At 38.9% G+C, this 18,744-nt stretch overlaps 1 protein-coding gene across 1 annotated transcript; it reads left to right on the top strand.

Moving 5' to 3' along the window:
* Nucleotides 1-5,088: 5,088 nt before the first annotated feature.
* Nucleotides 5,089-15,838, top strand: wfs1b (Wolfram syndrome 1b (wolframin)). Its single transcript, XM_042493791.2, has 10 exons — nt 5,089-5,278; nt 6,940-7,320; nt 9,518-9,594; nt 9,786-9,930; nt 10,066-10,239; nt 10,407-10,487; nt 10,938-11,098; nt 11,876-12,112; nt 12,261-12,379; nt 12,884-15,838. Exons 2-10 carry the CDS (start codon nt 6,942-6,944, stop codon nt 14,427-14,429), a joined length of 2,919 nt encoding a protein of 972 aa, XP_042349725.1. The 5' UTR covers nt 5,089-5,278; nt 6,940-6,941; the 3' UTR covers nt 14,430-15,838.
* Nucleotides 15,839-18,744: the final 2,906 nt, after the last annotated feature.

Below are 18,744 nucleotides of genomic sequence, written 5' to 3'. Positions count from 1 at the left end.
GAGTTACAGAGCTGTATAAGCATTACAGTGCAGTTTCAAAGGCCCAAAATTTAAATAAATAATGTATTGTGTAAGTTTCGATTTGTTACCATAAAGTCACAATAATATTGTGAACCACATTCCACATAAAATGTTATGATTTCTATCCGTTTTTTTGTGCCATTTTCAGGATATTAACTGACAAGTTTTTTGTCCTTTGTTCTGATATTTTATTGAAGGACTTGATGCACTCATTCTGAAGCTCAGCTTACTCCTAAGTGGCATGCTGTCATCCAGAGATGTGGACTTCAGTCACATGACTTAGACTTGCTTCAGACTCAAGTCACAAAATTGTGACAAATTTGACCTGACTTGACAAAAAAAAAAGACTTGCACGTCCATTTGGACTTTAACACCAATGACTTCACTTGAGTATTTTAACTTGAAAAATCTTGATACCTTCTCTCAGACAATTTTTGGAAGAAAAAGTTCTGGGAATTTCTCACAATATGAGATGAGTTAAATGCATCAAGGCAAAAAAAACCACACAAAATTCGTGCTGTATGAAATTGCAACATCAGCACTACTTTTTTTACTGATTAAGTTCTGTCGCACTTCTTTTAACAAGCATGTTTTAACAAATATATACACATTTTAAAAAAGCATTCAGGATTTTTGTAAAGTTAACATATTAGTCCACTTTTAGCACTTTAGGACTATTGAGCCCTACTGACGATTTAGTCGCATTATGAGAGATGTGGGATCAGGTCGTTCGGAGCTTGAACCACAGTAGTAGAGTTTCTTTTGAGCTTTCCGCTTCATGGAAGTGCAATAGTAAATCACTAGTGAACCTTCACTAAGACTCGACACAGCACATTTAAAAAAAACATGAGCCCAGACCAAAGGGTTGTGATTAAAAGCCACTTTGCATATAGTCCCTTTTCTGAAGAGCTTCAGTTACAGGTAACTAAGGCCTCATAGTTCAATATATTTACCTCAGACAATGTAACTGGTGAAATCATAAAACTGAGTAACTTATTATTATATTCCTATTCTCCATCTTTTCTTTTGATTAATTTTCCCTTTTCTCTGCTTCATTTTTTCCACACTGGCCTCAAAATAGCTACAGATCAATACACCGAGGGCTGGCAGCTGAAGAGAGGACAAAAGCCACAGGAAGGAGTTGAGTTTTCCCCACTTAAAAAGTGTGTAGGAAGTGCCGATGATTTAAGCATTTCATAAAAGTTTATAATAACAGGCTCATATAAAAGATGGTTCATGTTCAAAGACGATCAGTCAGTGGCACCAACATTATGACAGCTGGATTAACTTCCTGTCTGAGAATTTCCCTAAAGCGAAATCTGCAGACGATTGTTTGACAGCATGTTGTCTCCTTATTTCAGGCTTAAAGACTGAGTGACAGCTTTGAAATCACTTTTTAAATTGATCTGTTATTAAATTTAGCACACTGTTTATTTTAAACATTCTGTAACTATTAATGTTATCATCTTATACTGTCAATTGTATGATTTTATATTCCTAAGTGTCATCTTTTGGACAACTTTGCTTACCTGCTTGATTGATGGTATTATGTTATTGTTGGAATTGCTGTTTCTTTTTATTTCTTGAAATTGCTTTGTTTTGCATTGTTTTAAATTTTGGATCGACCTTGTAAAGCACTTTTTTAATTTTGTTTTAAAAATTGCTTCATTAATAACGTTTATTTTTGTGTTTATTATAACATAAATAAGCTGATATGATATCTGTAGAGTTCGAAGTGAAATGTGACCAGCTGGCTGACGTCTTCCATCTATTTTCCCTGCAGAGAGAAACTTCAAAGGTCAGAATAGCTGCTGGGCTGCGTTTGTGATGGAAATACTCATCTTCACTGCAGTCAATGTCCGTTCTCATGTAACCCCTCTAAGTTGCTATGGTTACTGACCATACCTCCTCTCCTCCTCCTCAGGTCTCTCCTCTTGTGAGAGTCATTGGTAATACCAGGGGAGACCGTGGGTGGGGCCTGCTGCCTGTGCTGTATATGCAGGGACCTGTTACCTAGAAGGAGACGCAGAGCAGGCTCAGTGCATTTTGGACTACCAGTTGTGCAATGCAGCAGCTTTTAATAAGTGCAATTGACACAGAAGGCCTGCCAGATATCAGATTAGAAAAGATGACGGAGAAGTCTCCATCCCTTGAGCCCTGGAATAAATCATGACTTCACTGAGAGCACACAGAGGAAGAAAACAAGTAAATAGAATAAAAGAGAGCAGCTTGTTTCAATTTCCAAGTAATGACCAAATAAAAACCTGGAAGTGCCGACTGTGAGCATTTGAGGCAGGGGAAGTGCTGCCCCAAACAAATCTGCTTGGAGATTTGCATAATCAAAAGATTTGGACACATGACAAGCTCATTATGACAAATATGTTGTTTGAGCTACTTTGCCTAATATATTGCATCTGTGAGTGTATGTGTGTCTAAGCCTGTTTAAAAGACAGATTGCCTAATATAGATTGAAGGTGAGCATGTGAAAGACCAAAACCAGTAATAAGGGTCATGCTTATCCTCTCAACTGGATTGCGTTAATCTACTAATCGGGAGCCATTTACATAACTGCTTCAACGCAGCTGCACTTCAGCAATTACTGCCCCCATTTCCTTCTTTTCCCACAGTGTGGCATCTACTTTTATCCCAGACAAGAACTTTAATCTCACTATTTCCCCTGAGTCCTGTTGCTTATTCTCTTTGTAAGTCTTTTAATTGTCTGATCTCCTTCCTTTTTCACCTCCCCCTCTTCTGAACATTTATGTTTTCCTTTCCTTGTCTGTTATCCTGTGCACCTTATAGTTGCATTGTACACGTATGCAAGAAAAAAACTATACATCCCAGCATCGTACAAACCTTTATGTTTGGGAACAATCAGCATTACGTTGTCATAGAGTAAAACTGGCTGAAAATAATACACAAAAATTACAGATTTAGAGGCAGGATGGTATCTGGATGTATTTGCTTGCATTCTATAAGCAGATCACACAGTGAAGATTGGACAGTAGTGGAGGAAGTATTCAGAGCCTTTACTTAAGAAAGAGTACTTATACCAAACTGTGAAATACTCTGTTACAAGTGAAAGTCCATCCAAAATGTTACATGAGTAAAAAATGAGTAAGCATGACCAGGAGAATGTATGAGGTAGTCAAAGTACCCAATAAAAAAATAAATAAAAACATGAAAAACACACAAAAACTACATATTATTCAAAATACATTCTAAAACAACTTTTTATCAAGAATAGTTGCCAATTTATCCACAGTCAATCTGACAATTGATTATTGGCTGAACATTTCAGCTGTTATAAACTGTTATATTGAACATCATATTATGTACATTCTTCTTATGTATTCTATTAGTAACTAGTGACTAAATCTTTCAGATAAATGTAGTTAAGTAAAAGTATAATATTTTCATTTTAAATGTAGTTCAAGTATAAAGTGGTATAAGAATAGACTCAAATACCTCAAATTCATACAGTTCTTGAGTACGCATACTTAGTGACTTTCTGAGACTGCATCATTTGATTAAACAAAGTTGTTGGACAAACACCGAAGCCTAAAGATAACTACATTACATGGCTGTTAGGTTCCAGCACCTAAAACTTTTAAAACTAAATTCAATTCTTTAGTGACACTTAAATGTGCTAATATAATATTCCCACAGTCACGTTACTGCTTTTTTTACTCCAAACTCATTGCCTATAGTACTGTATCACTCTCTGTTGCATTGATCATAACAATATCAATACACAATAGAGATGGAAAGCACAATCAGTCTCACTTGCAAAGGTCAATTTTCAATAAGATTTAGGGGAGTCACATTGTGAAACGACTTTTCCTACCTGGCAAAAAAACTGTTTAAAAGATGTTTATAAAAGCATTTAACTGCTGTTTTGTAAGTGCTCCTCTGTTCATATATCCATGTTTATTTGTATAAACCAATATCTTCCTCATAAAGACTAACGCAAATACACATACATGCACACAGACACATCTTGTGAAATGTACATGCACACACATAGACATACACTTTTATGCACATTATTCGCTCACACTTTTCTGCTTTAGTGACTTTTCATTATTGTTATTTGTTATATCTAAGTCTTGTTTTATCTTATTGTATCTTGCTAGTTTGTGATATTGTCATATTATTTTCTGTAGGCCCTATGCTATTTTTTTGTGTTCTCAACAACTTTATTTAGGTGGAGGCTTCAAATAAGCCCATTTGGTTCTCTGCCTGTCTCTGCACTGTATCCTCTTTTTTTGGGTAATTTTGTGTATTTTGAATTGTGCAAAAAATATAAAAATACTTTTAATGACTTTAATTATTGTTAGTTATTTGTTATATATAAGTCTTGTTTTATCTTGTTGTATCTTACTAGTTTGTTATGCTGTCATATTATTTTCTGTAGGCTCTGTTATTTTTTGTGTTCTTTTCAACTTTTTTCAGGTGGAGGCTTTTCTCAGCTCTCTGCCTCTCCTACACTGTATACAATTTCTTATTTTTTGTCATTTTGTGTATTTTAGATTAAAAACATAAGCTTATATATGAAAGTAAACTGGAAAAGGACATGCAAATATACAAATAAACAACACACATACAGTTTTAATGAGATTTTAGCTTCTATGTATTTTGATGATTGTGGAATATTTAAATATATTCTATATATCTTATAATAATTAAATAAATATAGGCTTTTTTTAAGCCACATTTGTAAATGAAAACAACATGTGACATACTGCCATCTCCTGGCAGCAAACTTTTATTACGTTCTTTCAAACAGAAAATAAAAATAGAATAACGATTGGTGACAAGTGGACATTATAGTCAATTATAGAAACACATTTTAGAAAACCAGTGTTTTATGTTCAATCAGCTGTAAAGCCGTACTTTATATCACCTTAAAGATTCAACAACTTATCTGACTTTCGACCATTGATTGCTCTTGACTTACAAGAAATATTCGCACAGCCTATCTTCGAAGCCAATCAAATTCCGTGTCGCTAAAGCGTCGTCCAATCAGAACACGCAGAATACGAAGTGGGCGTGGACGGTGTGTGGGGCAGCTGGCAGACTTTCCTGTACATTGTGTGTGTTTTGAGTTTGACCACCGAGAGACAGCGGACAGGCTGATTTACGCAAAAGCGAAAGGGGAGATGAGTTGGGATACGGAATAACAAAGCAGCTGAGATATTTCTCGAGGCATTTTCACGTGGAGGATTCGCTATAAGCTCGTGTGTTCGTGGTAAAGGTGAGCGGACAGTAGAGATGTGTTAGCATTAGCAACAAAAGCACTGGTTATTTTAGCTCCCTGCTCTGCTACATATATCACTGACAGCTGTATGTGGCTTACATAAAGCCTGTGGCGTTATATTTACACTGCATTGAATTGGTGGAAAACGAAAATAAAGGGAGGGTAAATTAGGATCAGTTTAAGGAGTAATAGCACTGGTTAGTGTGTGGTATGCAAGAAGTATCCTCTTCTTGCAGGCTAAAGGGGGGATTCCCTAAAATGCATCACATTTCCAGTCAGGACACTTTAAGGATGTCACTTTCTCAATATAGCTGCTCTGGGCTTACTCAATAATTTCTAAAATAGACTGCAGATCATGTGACAGTAAGGGTTTGCAGTAAGAATATGAACTAACTGTTAACTATAAGGGCTGTTATGTATCAACACAGGTCATTACTCAGGCATGTGGAGACAAGCAGGTCTGCAGGTTACTGATCAACCAAACATCAGCCTGATGACTCATGATTGTTGTAGGGTTTGATGAAAATCTGCTGTCACATGTATGAGAACCACAGCTGTCTGTATGTTAAAGCTGAAGTGGTAAAACGTAAATCGCAGTTAATTATCTTTACAGTAAGTCATGTGTCCTCGTAGCTTATATTTAATGTTATAGACTCTTATTTTCTCATGTGGACCTTCTTTTTTTTTTGCTGTAAATTTCATCTTACACACTAGTTGTGGAAATCACAAGAGGCCCCACGATACGCTGGTGTCATGATACAAATGCAATACTGTCATGATACAATATTATCATGAGACAAATACAATATTATCAAGATACGATATTATCACAATATGAATATGATATTATCAAAAGACAACATATATCACAATGGTCACAATATAATACTTTTGCAATCTTTAACATGTTGCAATATGCTGAGCACTGGGATAGCAGATATTATGACAACATATATTGCGATATATTGCAGTTAATTACTTTTTCAGTCTGAGAAGAAAACATCTGATTTATGTAATAAGATAAAGTTATCAGAGTGCTCATCTCACTTCATTTTTATTGCAGCGAAATGCATCTAGTGGTCTGAAAAAGCAGTTGTTTATTTTTTCCTAGTTGGCTACCAAAAGTTTAACTGAAATTGTAAAATTAATAACTTGCATAATAAAAAAAATACTTGGCGTCCATGTATTGATATGATATTGTCATGCAAAAATGTATCAATTTGTCCCCCCACCCCTACTAAATACATCCATAAAATTCAACAAATTATGTAGTTTTTCACATAACTATTTTGAAGCTGTGTATCAATACGGGCTCATACAAAATATTATTGTATGCTGATTTATCACTTCTGTGATTTGTTTGTGTACTTAGTGAGAGTGTAGCGGGCACATTGACATGAAAATAGTTAGTGTCCTTTTACAACAGCTGTTACTCCACCACAAGTGTCAGGGCAGAAACCGTCCCTTCCTTCTCCTTCATGCGCTCTCTGTCTGTCAGCTGTTTAGCCTTAAACATGTGCTTCCTCTGCCGCACTACACACACACAACCATATCACTTAGATTTTACCCTAACTGTTTTTCTGTCGACCATCACTGTGATTGTGATTAAACCCTGGAGTTTTTTTCTCGACTAATTTGTTGTCTGATGTGATTTGCAGCCATGGAGCCGTCATTGACTGGCAGCGCAGCCGCCCCAAAACCCGGCCCCTCATCTCCTACCACGCTGAGGGCAGGCCTTTCCTCTTCCAGCTCATCTTCTACCACAACAACACCAACCTCAGACCGCGCAAAACCTAAACTCACCATGCCGACACCTCCAAACACACCCTCATCTTCCCCCTCCACTGCCTCCCCTCGGACTCTTATCTCCCGTTCTTCCTCCCTGTCCACGCCGCCAGCCTCCCCTCTCCGCCAACCCATCAGGAGCCCCTCTCTGGGGGGTAGATCTCAGCTTAATGCAGCGTCTACGGGGATTTCCCTGTCTGGATCCACAGGAGCTGCTCCCATTTCTCCACAGCCTCTTGTCACACCTGAACCAGGTCAGAATAACTCTGAGCTTTGACCTTTTTATACTTTTAATCACAAAATCTTTACGGTTTCATTTTCCTCTTCTCCACCAATCAGTGCAGCCAACACTCCCAGTTTACTGTGTGTGCTGCAGTGTCTCCATGACAACCATAGTCATTTACCACAACATGTAAAGCAGCCTCTCCCACTCTGCTGACTTGAGAAAACCTCGGCTCATGCATTTCTTTTCAGCTCCCTCCAACCAAATCCCACATGGAAAGTTCACATAGTGGGAGATCTGTCAGCTGCACGGGGAGTATCACATGCTAATGTGTTGCATGGCTTTGCAGTGACATCTCGATTTGTAAATACGGAGTATTACTGGAACAGGTGAAATCTAACACCATAGTCGTAAAGTTTGGAGTCACACTCAGTCCCTGAAAAAAATACACACCCTTTAGTGTGCGCTGCTGTTTAAATAATCATTATGTAGCAAAAGAAAAAAATGGGAGAAAGACTGCATCACTCATAGTTTCAGGTAAGCAAGCAGCTGCTGTTATTTTAGGGCTCTGGTGGTTTTTTGGGGTACGAGCAGCAGCGTCGATGGGCATCTGATAGAGGTTACTGGATCCCATTGCATTTTACTTTTGCTTCCAGAGACAGACCGCCACTTCACTCATCAGCATCACTTACAAGCCGTGGGCGTTGGAACGTGTTTCTACATTTGTTGCCACCTCCTTTTTTCTTTCCTACGAGTATACGTGACACAACAAATGTGGCACCTTGCTTTACGGGAAGTAGACACATTTTCCATGTGCGCTCTAGCTAGAGTGAGACAGCAGCAGAACTCATCAGCCAAAAGAAGATGATAATTAAAGCTGCGGGGTTCAGAGGGATATTCTTATCAGGACAGGAGCTGTTTCTGGAAGGATCTGACTCATGCCGACGCTCTGGGATCAGTCACGCCACCGACTAGCACATGAGACTGGACTGTTTCCATCAGAGTATTTTTCAAGATTAGATTCTAAGATGAGCAAAACAACAAAAAACTACTCACCTGAAGGAAACTTCATTTATTCTCAGTGGAAACTCAGTTTTTCCTTAAACGTCAAGCTAAGGGGAAGAAAAATAAAGGGTTCAGTTAAGTTAAAGCTTTCCCATATTCAAATAATTTCTGTCAGTTGTAGACATGAACTTGAAATGGAAACAGCTTGGTCAGCAGTTTCAGTTACCAGGATGCTCTGGTTTCACTGCTCTGTGTTATGATTAGCCAGCTGGGGCAGAAAGACATGATTGTAAGAGTGTGTGTGTGCGCGCGTGTGTGTGCGTGTGCATGCTTGTTTCTCTCATATCCTCTTAATGTTGCTGTTGAAAGGTGCATTACAAACACACTTTACTGTCAAAAATAGTTGCAGCTGGGGCTAAGGACAAAGCTGTTCAAAAAAAAAATATGTTCAGTTTAAATCTTCATGCCTCACATGAAGAAATAATAATTGAATTAAAAGGGAGAGTTCACACCACAATTTCAAAATGCATATTTTTCCTCTTACCTGTTGTGATATTTATCACTGTAGAGTGTTTTGGTGTGAGTTGCCGAACATTGGAGATATCAGCTATAGAAATGTCTGCCTTCTCTCCAATATAATGAAACTAGATGGCACTTGGCTTGAATTAAAAAAAAAAAAAAAATCATGATCTGGTTACTCAAGGTACAACTTTCCAAACTTCTCCAGCCAATCACATTACTGCATAACAGGAAGCATGCGTCCTTTGTTAGCTCACCTAGCACCACTGAGCTAGCTCATGTTAACGCTCTCTGCGCTGTCATAAGCATGAACTCCTTGTCCGTGAGTAGATGCACACATCCTTCTACACAATAATACAGGTGGCGGGTGTTGTGCTATCTAGTTAAGTTTGACTTCTAGAGAAGGCCGACATCTCTACAGCCGATATCTCAAACACTTTGGCAACTCACAACAAAACAGTCTAGACTGATAAACAGAAAACTATGTTTTTGACTTTGGGGGGATTCTGTTCCTTTAAATTTCCCTTTCTGTTATCCACTTAAAAACAAATAACAAACTTTACTAAATCAATAAAAGCCACAGATTTTACACAAGTAGGAATTTTAGTGGACGCTGTTTTATTAAAAATTCGTAGTACATTGAGCACCTGTTTAAGATCCATGACATCTACTGAAATAAATCAATAATTCTCTGTTTCCTTCAGAAGAGCCAGAGGAGGAGGTCAGTCTTGAGGATTTGGAGGAGAGAGCAAAGTCAGGAGATGCTAAAGCACAGACCAAGGTCAGTGTCGACGAACATATTGCCAACACTATCGACTTTCATGACCATATGGTGGGTACAGAACAGACCAGCCAAGTTATGATAAATGTTATTTTAGAGTGACATATTGATGAGAAGGACGGGTCATGAGTCAACTAAGTCAAAGTAATGCTTGCCTCGCAAGTCTAAAGAGTCTGTTTGCGTCTGTCCAGATGGGGCGGTACTTCCTGGCGCTGGCAGAAGAAAGAGACGAGGAGCTGAACAATTGTACAGCGGTCACTTGGCTGCTCCAGGCTGCTAAACAAGGCCGCAAGGACGCCGTCAAAACGCTGCAGCAGTGCTTAGCGTCCAGGAAAGGTACCAGAAACCTCCACAAATTAGCATCACTGGATTGATGTAATGAGTTGGTTGAACCACAGTTCAGCTGATGAAGACAGTTGACAGTTGAAGACAGTTGTCCATCAGCGGCGTGTGTGTGTTTGTGTATTTCAGGCATCACTCTGGAGAACTTTGAGGAGGTGAAGAAGTTGTGCACAGAGACACGTTTTGAGAGAGGGGTCAGGAAAGCAGCTCTGATGATGTACTGGAAGTTGAATCCAGAGAGGAAGAAGTCGGTGGCTGTTTCTGAGATGCTGGAGAACGTTGAACACGTCCACACAGAGCCAGGTACGAGAGGGGATATATCGTAATTTAACACCGTTTTTTGTTGCTTATTAAATACAATACAAATGTATGGCAACTGTAGTACACTCAACAAGCTGCAAGTTGCTCTTAAGAGAATAAAAAAACAGATTAGCTGCATGTTGCTGTATTAAGTTTTCTTTTATTTTCAGGTAAACCAGTGGCGCGGGGCCCGCTAAACAGCTCTGCCAAGAAACAGAGGAGAGTCCTGGAGAATATGGTCACCAATGAGGGTATGTTTGGATCAACATGACACTTTTTTTTTTTTTTTTTGCGCTGCATTGGGACGCCTCTCACAAAGTACTTTTGAACCTTGAACCTTGTCAAAGTGGTTTGATTTATTTCAAAAACATGGGGAAAAAAAAGAGCGACGTTGCATGCAAATTGCAAGAAATTAGTAGATTTAGAATTTTTTTGTTAAAGCTATGGAAATCAGATTTTACCAGGTTTTAAAGAGTTAAACATGGACCCATTTTTTGTGGAAAAAAAGGGTTTACCAATAAAATTGCCAATGTGCAAAATGTAATTTATTCCTCTTGCCTAAGATGATTTAAGGGGAGTAGATACATCCTCTTAATTTAAGTTGTAAGAGATAAAATCACAGTTGCAAAATGAAAAATTAACTTCTAGATTGAAATGTAACTGCAAGTTATCCCTCGTGTGTTGTCTGCACGTCTTTGTAGCCACATGCCAAGTGGGTCTTGACGACTTTGTTGAGATGACTAAGAAGTACGCTCAGGGTGTTGCACCTTCACCGGTCATGGCTGCAGCAGCAGGTGATGACGATGACGATGATGATGACGTCGTGGTGAAGAGTCCAGATGAATTGCCTTTACATCAAAAGGTAGGAAGCGCTCAGTCTTTGTGAGCATGTGAGGAAAAAAAGGTTTTTTGCTCATTGTGACTTCATTATTTTACAGTTATTCTAACAGAGAACTGCAGGGATGATTTTTTTCTGTAGGCCAAACCCCAAAGTGAGCATCTCCTTAAACTGTTTAAAAAAAAAAATCAACTAATTGCTGACTAATATTTCAGCTCTCTGAGTTACGCTAAAGTTCTTTGTAGAAGTAAATCAGATTTTGGGACCTTGCGCATGTTCTCAAGGCTCCTACAGTTTAAAGACAGTAAATTTAAGACTTTTTAAGACTTTCTTTAATGCCACTCTGAAGTAAATTTAAGACCAATTTTAAAATAACTACAATTAAACTAATAAAACTACAACAATGATCTCCTTCAAATGTTGAAAATTGTTTACTGTCCTGAGTTGAACATGTGAAAAATAATAAACAAATTTTGTTGTCAAAGAAGTTTTCATTTTGTTTGGCTTAAAAAAGGGGGTTTATTTTTCATTTGACTGGATGTGGTAAATGTACATGGGTGTTGTTATTTTGGGTTCATCTATTCGGAGCTGTGTGAAGTTAAATTTGGTAAAAAAAAACAGATTATACACAAAAAACGATTCATAATATACTTTTTCCGATGTCTTAGCATTTTTAAGTCTCTGAAAAGATTGATTTTATACTTTTTAATACCAATGAAGGCCTCATTTAAAAGCTTTGTAAGGATCCCCGGGAACCCTGCATGTACTGACCCGACTCCTCTCGTGCGTTTTTGTCCCCAGATGCTGAAGTTCCCTCTGTATGCTCTGCTGGAGATCAAGGAGCACCTCATCGACTGGGCGTCGCGCGCCGGCATGCAGTGGCTCAGCGCCCTGATCCCCACGCACCACGTCAACGCACTCATCTTCTTCTTCATCATCTCCAACCTCACGATCGAGTTCTTCATCTTCGTCATCCCTCTGCTGGTTTTCTACCTCTCGTTCTTCTCCATGGTCATCTGCACGCTGCGGGTGTTTCAGGTCAGTGAGCGCTTTGGATAGAGCGTAGATGTGTTGTTTTCAGACTGTTAATGTGAATGGAAGCTTGTTTTTTCTTTAGATTTGTGTACTCGAGTATAGAGGCCTTCCTCGGGGAGGTTCAGATGTTAACTGGCGTCTTTTTTGACAGAATTCAAAAGCATGGGAAAACTTTCGGGCCCTGACAGACCTGCTGGCTCACTTTGAACCCGGTCTTGATCTGGAGCAGGCGGAGACCAACTTTGGATGGACACATTTGGAGCCTTATCTGTAAGAGTCTCACTATTTATTTACATAAATACACGTGAAGAATGTCTTGGGTTCATATTTATTCTCTTCCTTTTAATTTTTTATTCTGGTTTGTTTGCAAATGTCAAGTTTGATTTTGTTCAGGTTTTACTAGTCTGACTGCAAAATGTCCATTTAACTTTGTCTTGTAGATAGAAGTTGTTGCCTTAAAGATTTTCAATGTCACGGCTGAATATTTGTAGCCGATTTTGACGATGTGTAAAGTCTGGGAGATTTGAGAGAATTTTTTATATAACCTTTTAAATCTGACAATAATAAAATGAAATGGTGATAACATACGCATAAAGAAGTAGAAAAGCAGTAAAGGTGAAATATTATCTTAAACACTTTCTTATCATCTTAATATTACTCCATAAAACTAAAGAAAAAGAATGAACTGAGGACAAAGCATTTCATGCAAAATGAACTAAAAAAAAAAACGCTTGCGGCCGAATGAACGACGTCCCGTCTCTCTGTGTGTTTTAGGTACTTCCTGCTCTCGGTGATCTTCGTGGTTTTCTCTTTCCCTGTCGCTGATAAATCCTGGATCCCCTGCTCGGAGCTGGCTGCTGTCGCTCTCTTCTTCACCGTCACCGCCTTCCTCAGCCTTCACGCCTCCGCTCAGCTCTTCGCACGTAAAGCCCTCCTCACAGAGGTCCTCTCCGGAGCGTGCTCCCTCACTCACCTCCTGCCAGACTCCCTCCCCTGGTTCCTCAGGGCCTTTGGGATGACGATCGTCTCGGTGCCTCTCGGGGACATAGTTGTGTTTAACCTGGGGGTGCCGTGTCTTCTGTACGGACACCTTTTCTATTTGCTCTTCCGTATGGCCCAGCTGAAAGGCTTCAAGGGCACCTACCTGTGCCTGGTGCCGTACCTGGTGTGCTTCACCTGGTGTGAGCTCTGCTTGGTGTTCCTTAATAACGCCTCCGCAATAGGACTCATCCGCACCTGCGTTGGCTACTTCCTCTTCCTGTTCGCCCTCCCCATACTCTCGCTCGGCATGGCTGCGATGCTCATCATCCAGTTGTTGCAGTGGTTTCTCGCCCTGGAGGTGACCAAGATGATCGTCACGCTGACGATTTGCTTCGTGCCGGTAGTGTTGAGGCTTTGGACTCGCTTCAGCCTCAACCCCATCGTGGTTTTGCGGTCTTTGTCGCGGAGCAGCATGGTGAAGCTCATCCTGGTGTGGCTCAGCGCGGTGGTGCTCTTCTGCTGGATGTACGTCTACAGGTCCGAAGGCATGAAGGTTTACAACTCCACCCTGACGTGGCCCGAGTACAGCAGCCTCTGCGGCCCTCTGGCCTGGAAAGAAGCCAACATGGCTCAAACTCAGATCCTCTGCTCTCATCTCGAAGGACATCGTGTCACCTGGACCGGACGCTTCAAATACGTCCGTGTGACCGACATTGAGAACGGACCGCAGTCGGTTATCAACCTGCTGCCTGTGACCGTGGGGAACTGGATGCGGTGCCTGTACGGTGAGCCGTATCCTCCGTGTGAGGAGGCGCAAAACGTCACAGCCGAGCCGCAGCCCCTGCCCGCTCCGGCTCCTCCTCCCGTAGATCCTCTCTGTAAACTTAAAAAAATGGCCAAACACGAATGTCACATCAAACGGTTTGATCGATACAAATTTGAAGTCACAATGGGCATGCCGCTGGAGAGGAAGACCAAGAACGGGACGATCGTAGAGGATGAAGATGCGACTAAGGACATAGTCCTGCGAGCCAGCAACGAGTTCAAGTCTGTGCTTTTATACTTGCAGACAGGAAGCCTGGTGGAGTTCAGCACCATCCTGGAGGGCCGTTTAGGCTCCAAATGGCCTGTGTTTGAGCTGAAGGCCATTCACTGCTTGTCATGCGGTGATGCGCGCCTGCCCAGCCGCAGGCAGTACAAGATTGAACACGACTGGAGGCGCACGGCTCGGAGCGCCCTGCAGTTTGGTTTTGACTTCTTCTTCAACCCCTTCCTGACCGCTCAGTTAGAGCAACACTCAGAGACCGAAACTGAGACTGTGACACCGGAGGGAGGATAGAGATCTGCCAAACACACGTCTGGGAGAAATAAGATGTATGATAATGATAATACTAGCGGAGCAACATTAATGATTGTACAACACTGTAGAGAGAGGGTGGACACAAAGTCAGACGTTTGTGGTTTCAGCCCTAATGTAAATCTGAACTTGAGCGCGTGTGTGTTTGCATTTTTTTTTTTTTAAATTTTTGAGCCAAAATATTAAACATACAGAGGGGAAAAACACAAACTAATGAGGTTTTTACCGCCTAACACTAAAGTAATCACAATATAAACCTCCTCAGCTGTGGTCAGTTGTGCATTTCATCCAATTTAAGCTGCTCTTGTGCTCAACAGTCGTGTCAGTTACTCACCCTGTTATGTTGAATTTGTGAAAAAGTGTTGTTTTCGTCAAATGCTTCCTCGGGGAACAAAGAAGCTGAAAAATTGAGAAAATTCTTGATGAATTGAAGTCATATGGATTCATTACATTTTCACTAAAACCTTACTGTTAAACATTTCCACATGAACAGTCTCACACACGGATAAGTAGCGTGTCTGGGCAGGGTGTGTGTTTGAACGCTCATTAGTTCTCATTACTTGTAGGCGGAAGTGTTTTAAATATTATGTTTTTTCTGAATATGCATGTGTTTGAAAGTACTGAGCATACAGCTGAATAAATGAGACTCAGATTACTCTGCACGAGTTGTGTGAGAGTTTGTAAACAGATGTTTTGATGCAGTTTTGCTGTTAAACGCAGCCCCATGTGACTTCGATTGATCAATAATGCTTGCCATTTTTGGATTATACGTTCACGGTGGAGACATGCGAGAAAAACATAGTTTTATTCACAAATTTAAAGTAACTGGGAGTGAGTAACTGATACCAAAAGATCATTTTGTGGGTGAAGAATTCCTTTAATTAAGTCATTTTGATTTAGTTTTATTCGTCATACAAACAAAATGTGTGCAGAGAACCCATTTTCATGTTCGTTTCATGTTTTGTGGCCAAAATCAGCAGTATTTACATTTTTCAGCTGTTTAATTGAACTCTACAACACTACAAATGACAAAAGGGTCCTTTTTTTTCTTCTTTTTTTACACAAAAGGGGATAATTATGATGATAACGTAAGGGTTTCCTTTGCAGGTTGCTAATGGAAATTAGTTTTAAGTGCCTTAATCCAAAAATAACCTAAAGCAAATGATGTCTTTAATCCAGAAACTTTAAAAAGCTCTGCTGCATCTGCGTGTGTATTTATTACAGAGCAGTTATACGACTTTATCTCTGCCTTCTCCTCCCTCGTTTGTCTCCGTCTCTGCTGTGCAGAGATTTAATATATTGAATATTTGCAGTCCCTGCGTGATGATGTGTTTTAAATTGGGATGTCACTGTTTTCTACACTGTGACCCATAAACATGATGCAAAACGTGCTTGTTGCTGTTTTCATTCAACATTAACTACAATATTTCCACACAACATTTTAAGGTGTGAATCATGCTCTTAGTTATGAGACCTCTTTACAAGCGAGTGCTAATTATCTATTTTGCTCATGCTGTTTGAGATCAGTATTTAAGTAAAAAAAGAGGCTTTTTCATGAAAGACATTTTGACTTGAATACAGGAAACCCAAATAATTAAATAAATGATTAAATTCCATTTAGCTGCTTCAGGCGCCCGATATTGAACACCCTCCCTCACTGTCACGGCTTAATGACATTTAATTACAACAGATTAACATCCATATAAAACACCTGTATTTTTCCTGCTATGATAAGTCTGTGAGAAAGGCAGCATTCATGCAAATGTTTTAGATGTCTTAAAGGCATTTAATTCATTACTCTAAAAACATATTAATTTGTATTAAAATGCCTTAAGTAAATCTTTCAAAAGTCTGAAAAATGCTCAGACACAGGAAGTAGGATTTTAACATTGTAAAATCTCAAATTAAGTAACATCTACTTTTTCAAAATAATTTAATTCTCTTACATCATCGTTGCGTACCTCAGGATAGTGAAACCAACAAAGCTAATGTTTTGTTTACAGCCAGGATGCTCAGATTTGGTGGCATGGCTGAAACCGGCTTGCAGGGCAATGCTGACCAGGCTCCGTGTTTTTTCAAACTCGCGCTGATGGAAATTGAGACAATGTTTTTCCACATGCAGAGCGTGAAACACAAAAGTTACGCCTCATGTGTTTTTTGGCAAATTTTTCACCAACTCTGAGTCATTGATGTCGGTTCCCATTTTCTGTTTTTTATGGTTATTGTAAAATGAATCATACATTTTGTTGCAAATGGCATTTTAAAGTCTTAAAAAGTCTTATAATGCCTTTAAAATTTCCAAACTTAGTGTCACAGAGACATTGTGATAAACTGATTAGTTGTCAGCTATTAAATTAATCACTAACTAATTTGATAATTGATTAATCTTCTAAACTGAATATCTTTGGGTTATAGACAAAACAAGACATTTGAGGATGTCATCTGGAACTTTATGAAAACTTTGTTGTTTTTTTAAACCAATTTTTGACATTTTATAGACCAAGCAACACATTGATTAATCTGGGAAAATAATCAGAGGATTAATCAACAATGACAATCATTATTAGTTGCAGTCCTAAACTGAACATTAACATTTAAACACAGGTGTAACCAATGCAATGACTAATTTCTGCACTGCACTGCATCAAGAGTTGAAACAGAGTAATCATTAAAACAGCTATAATCAATCATTCTGAAAAAAAAAATGTAACGTGATGAAATATGATGAAAGTGTTCACTCATAGTGATGCACCTACAGACAATTATCACCTGAATCTGAGGCTCCCCTGAGTTTTACTGAGCTTTATAATAACTTATAATAAACTGCTCATTTTGCACCGAACACACAGACACAGTTATCAGTTAAGCTACTCAATAAACATAATGAAGCATTTAGCATTAAAGAGTCAGATATTTCCTTATGGAGACCAAAAACAGCTAAAGAAAGTAAATTTCAGCAACAAAGCAATTCAGTGTGCTTTGCATAAAACATCAATATGAGGACAAGGTGCAAAAGAAACACATTACAAAAGGACATTTAAATTAAAAATATTTAAATATTTAAAAATATAGATAGATAGATAGACAGATGATATATAAAGTAACAATGCAAAGCAAGAAATTAATGAATATCTGCTAAACATGAACGTGATCAACTTTGATGTATTTTAGCGTTGCAGCAAACCTGCAGTTTTCAGGCAGTTTGTCGCAAATATGTCGCAAAAACCTGAAGCTCATACGACCTGGATGCTTCACAATGTTGCAAAAGATCAGAAATGTATTGAGGCCAGGCAATTTTGAGCCCAAATCTCGGACAGACAGGAAGGACCTCAGGACTGGGTTGATATGATCCACTTTTTTTTGTCTTAGCGAGGATTTGGGATGAAAAGAAAGTTAAAATTGGACTTACATTCACCACGTGGTCAGAAACACAACTCCACATGAACCTTCATGTTGCTCCGATGTGTAAACGCGTTCATTTTATCGCGATATTTCACTGCCGCGCTCACCTTGTCTCTGATTGGTTCCACCTGTGTGTTTCCTTCTATGAGTCAAAAAGTCTGCTGTAACTAATCCCAGGAGCGCTCAGACGATCACAAAGATTTATTCATATGGCATAGAGCAGATCATTGTGTCTACGGGTGTCAGACACGTAAATGTAATGCTGTAACATTTTTAACCAAATTTAAGATTGATCTTGGGACAAATATTCTTTTGCTTATTTGATCACTGCAGGTAAATATGAGGCTAAGGAGTATACACGTGGTCCTGTGTGGGTTTTATGTAGAAATATAATTACAAGGATGAGATGAGTTAATGTACAAAGTTAAAGGTAACAGGTTCTAAAAATTTGTAACATCAAACCTTCTTTCAGAAGAGCTTGAGTCATTTTGACTAAATGAATAAATAAAAAGATGGATGAATGAAATGAACATTTGTGGCAATCAAGACCTGTAAATGTAAGACTATTAAATGACGTTTAAGACCTAATATTTTTATACAATCGAATTAATTAAAAGGACCTACAGACACCCAAATGATGGATGGACGTTAGACACTGATAAAAAGAGATGCTCATCAAACACATCTGCAAAATCGTAAATAAATAAATTTAAAAAATAAAAAAATGAATATATATATATAAATTCTGACTCACGTATTTTCTTTTAATGGTTTATTCTTCATTTTAATTATTATTTGCAACTTGTACCTCACACTTTGTGCTGCACATTGTAGTTCCACCTGGAGGGAAATGTGCCACATTAAAAACATTAAATAAAGTTTTGCTTGCTTGTTT

Source organism: Plectropomus leopardus, chromosome 8, assembly GCF_026936395.1.
Source record: "Plectropomus leopardus strain MGB_pleo_1.0 chromosome 8, ASM2693639v1, whole genome shotgun sequence".
NCBI lineage: Eukaryota > Metazoa > Chordata > Actinopteri > Perciformes > Serranidae > Plectropomus > Plectropomus leopardus.
The sequence above is the reverse complement of the archived record's forward strand: the minus strand, read 5'-3'. Positions and strand labels throughout refer to the sequence as shown.

Excerpts from the sequence above, each read along its gene's own strand:
- wfs1b (XM_042493791.2), top strand. The coding sequence starts at position 6,942 with ATGGAGCCGTCATTGACTGGCAGCGCAGCCGCCCCAAAACCCGGCCCC. Across the intron at positions 9,931-10,065 it reads GTGCTTAGCGTCCAGGAAAG|GCATCACTCTGGAGAACTTT; the intron begins GTACCAGAAACC and ends TGTGTATTTCAG. Across the intron at positions 10,488-10,937 it reads GAATATGGTCACCAATGAGG|CCACATGCCAAGTGGGTCTT; the intron begins GTATGTTTGGAT and ends ACGTCTTTGTAG.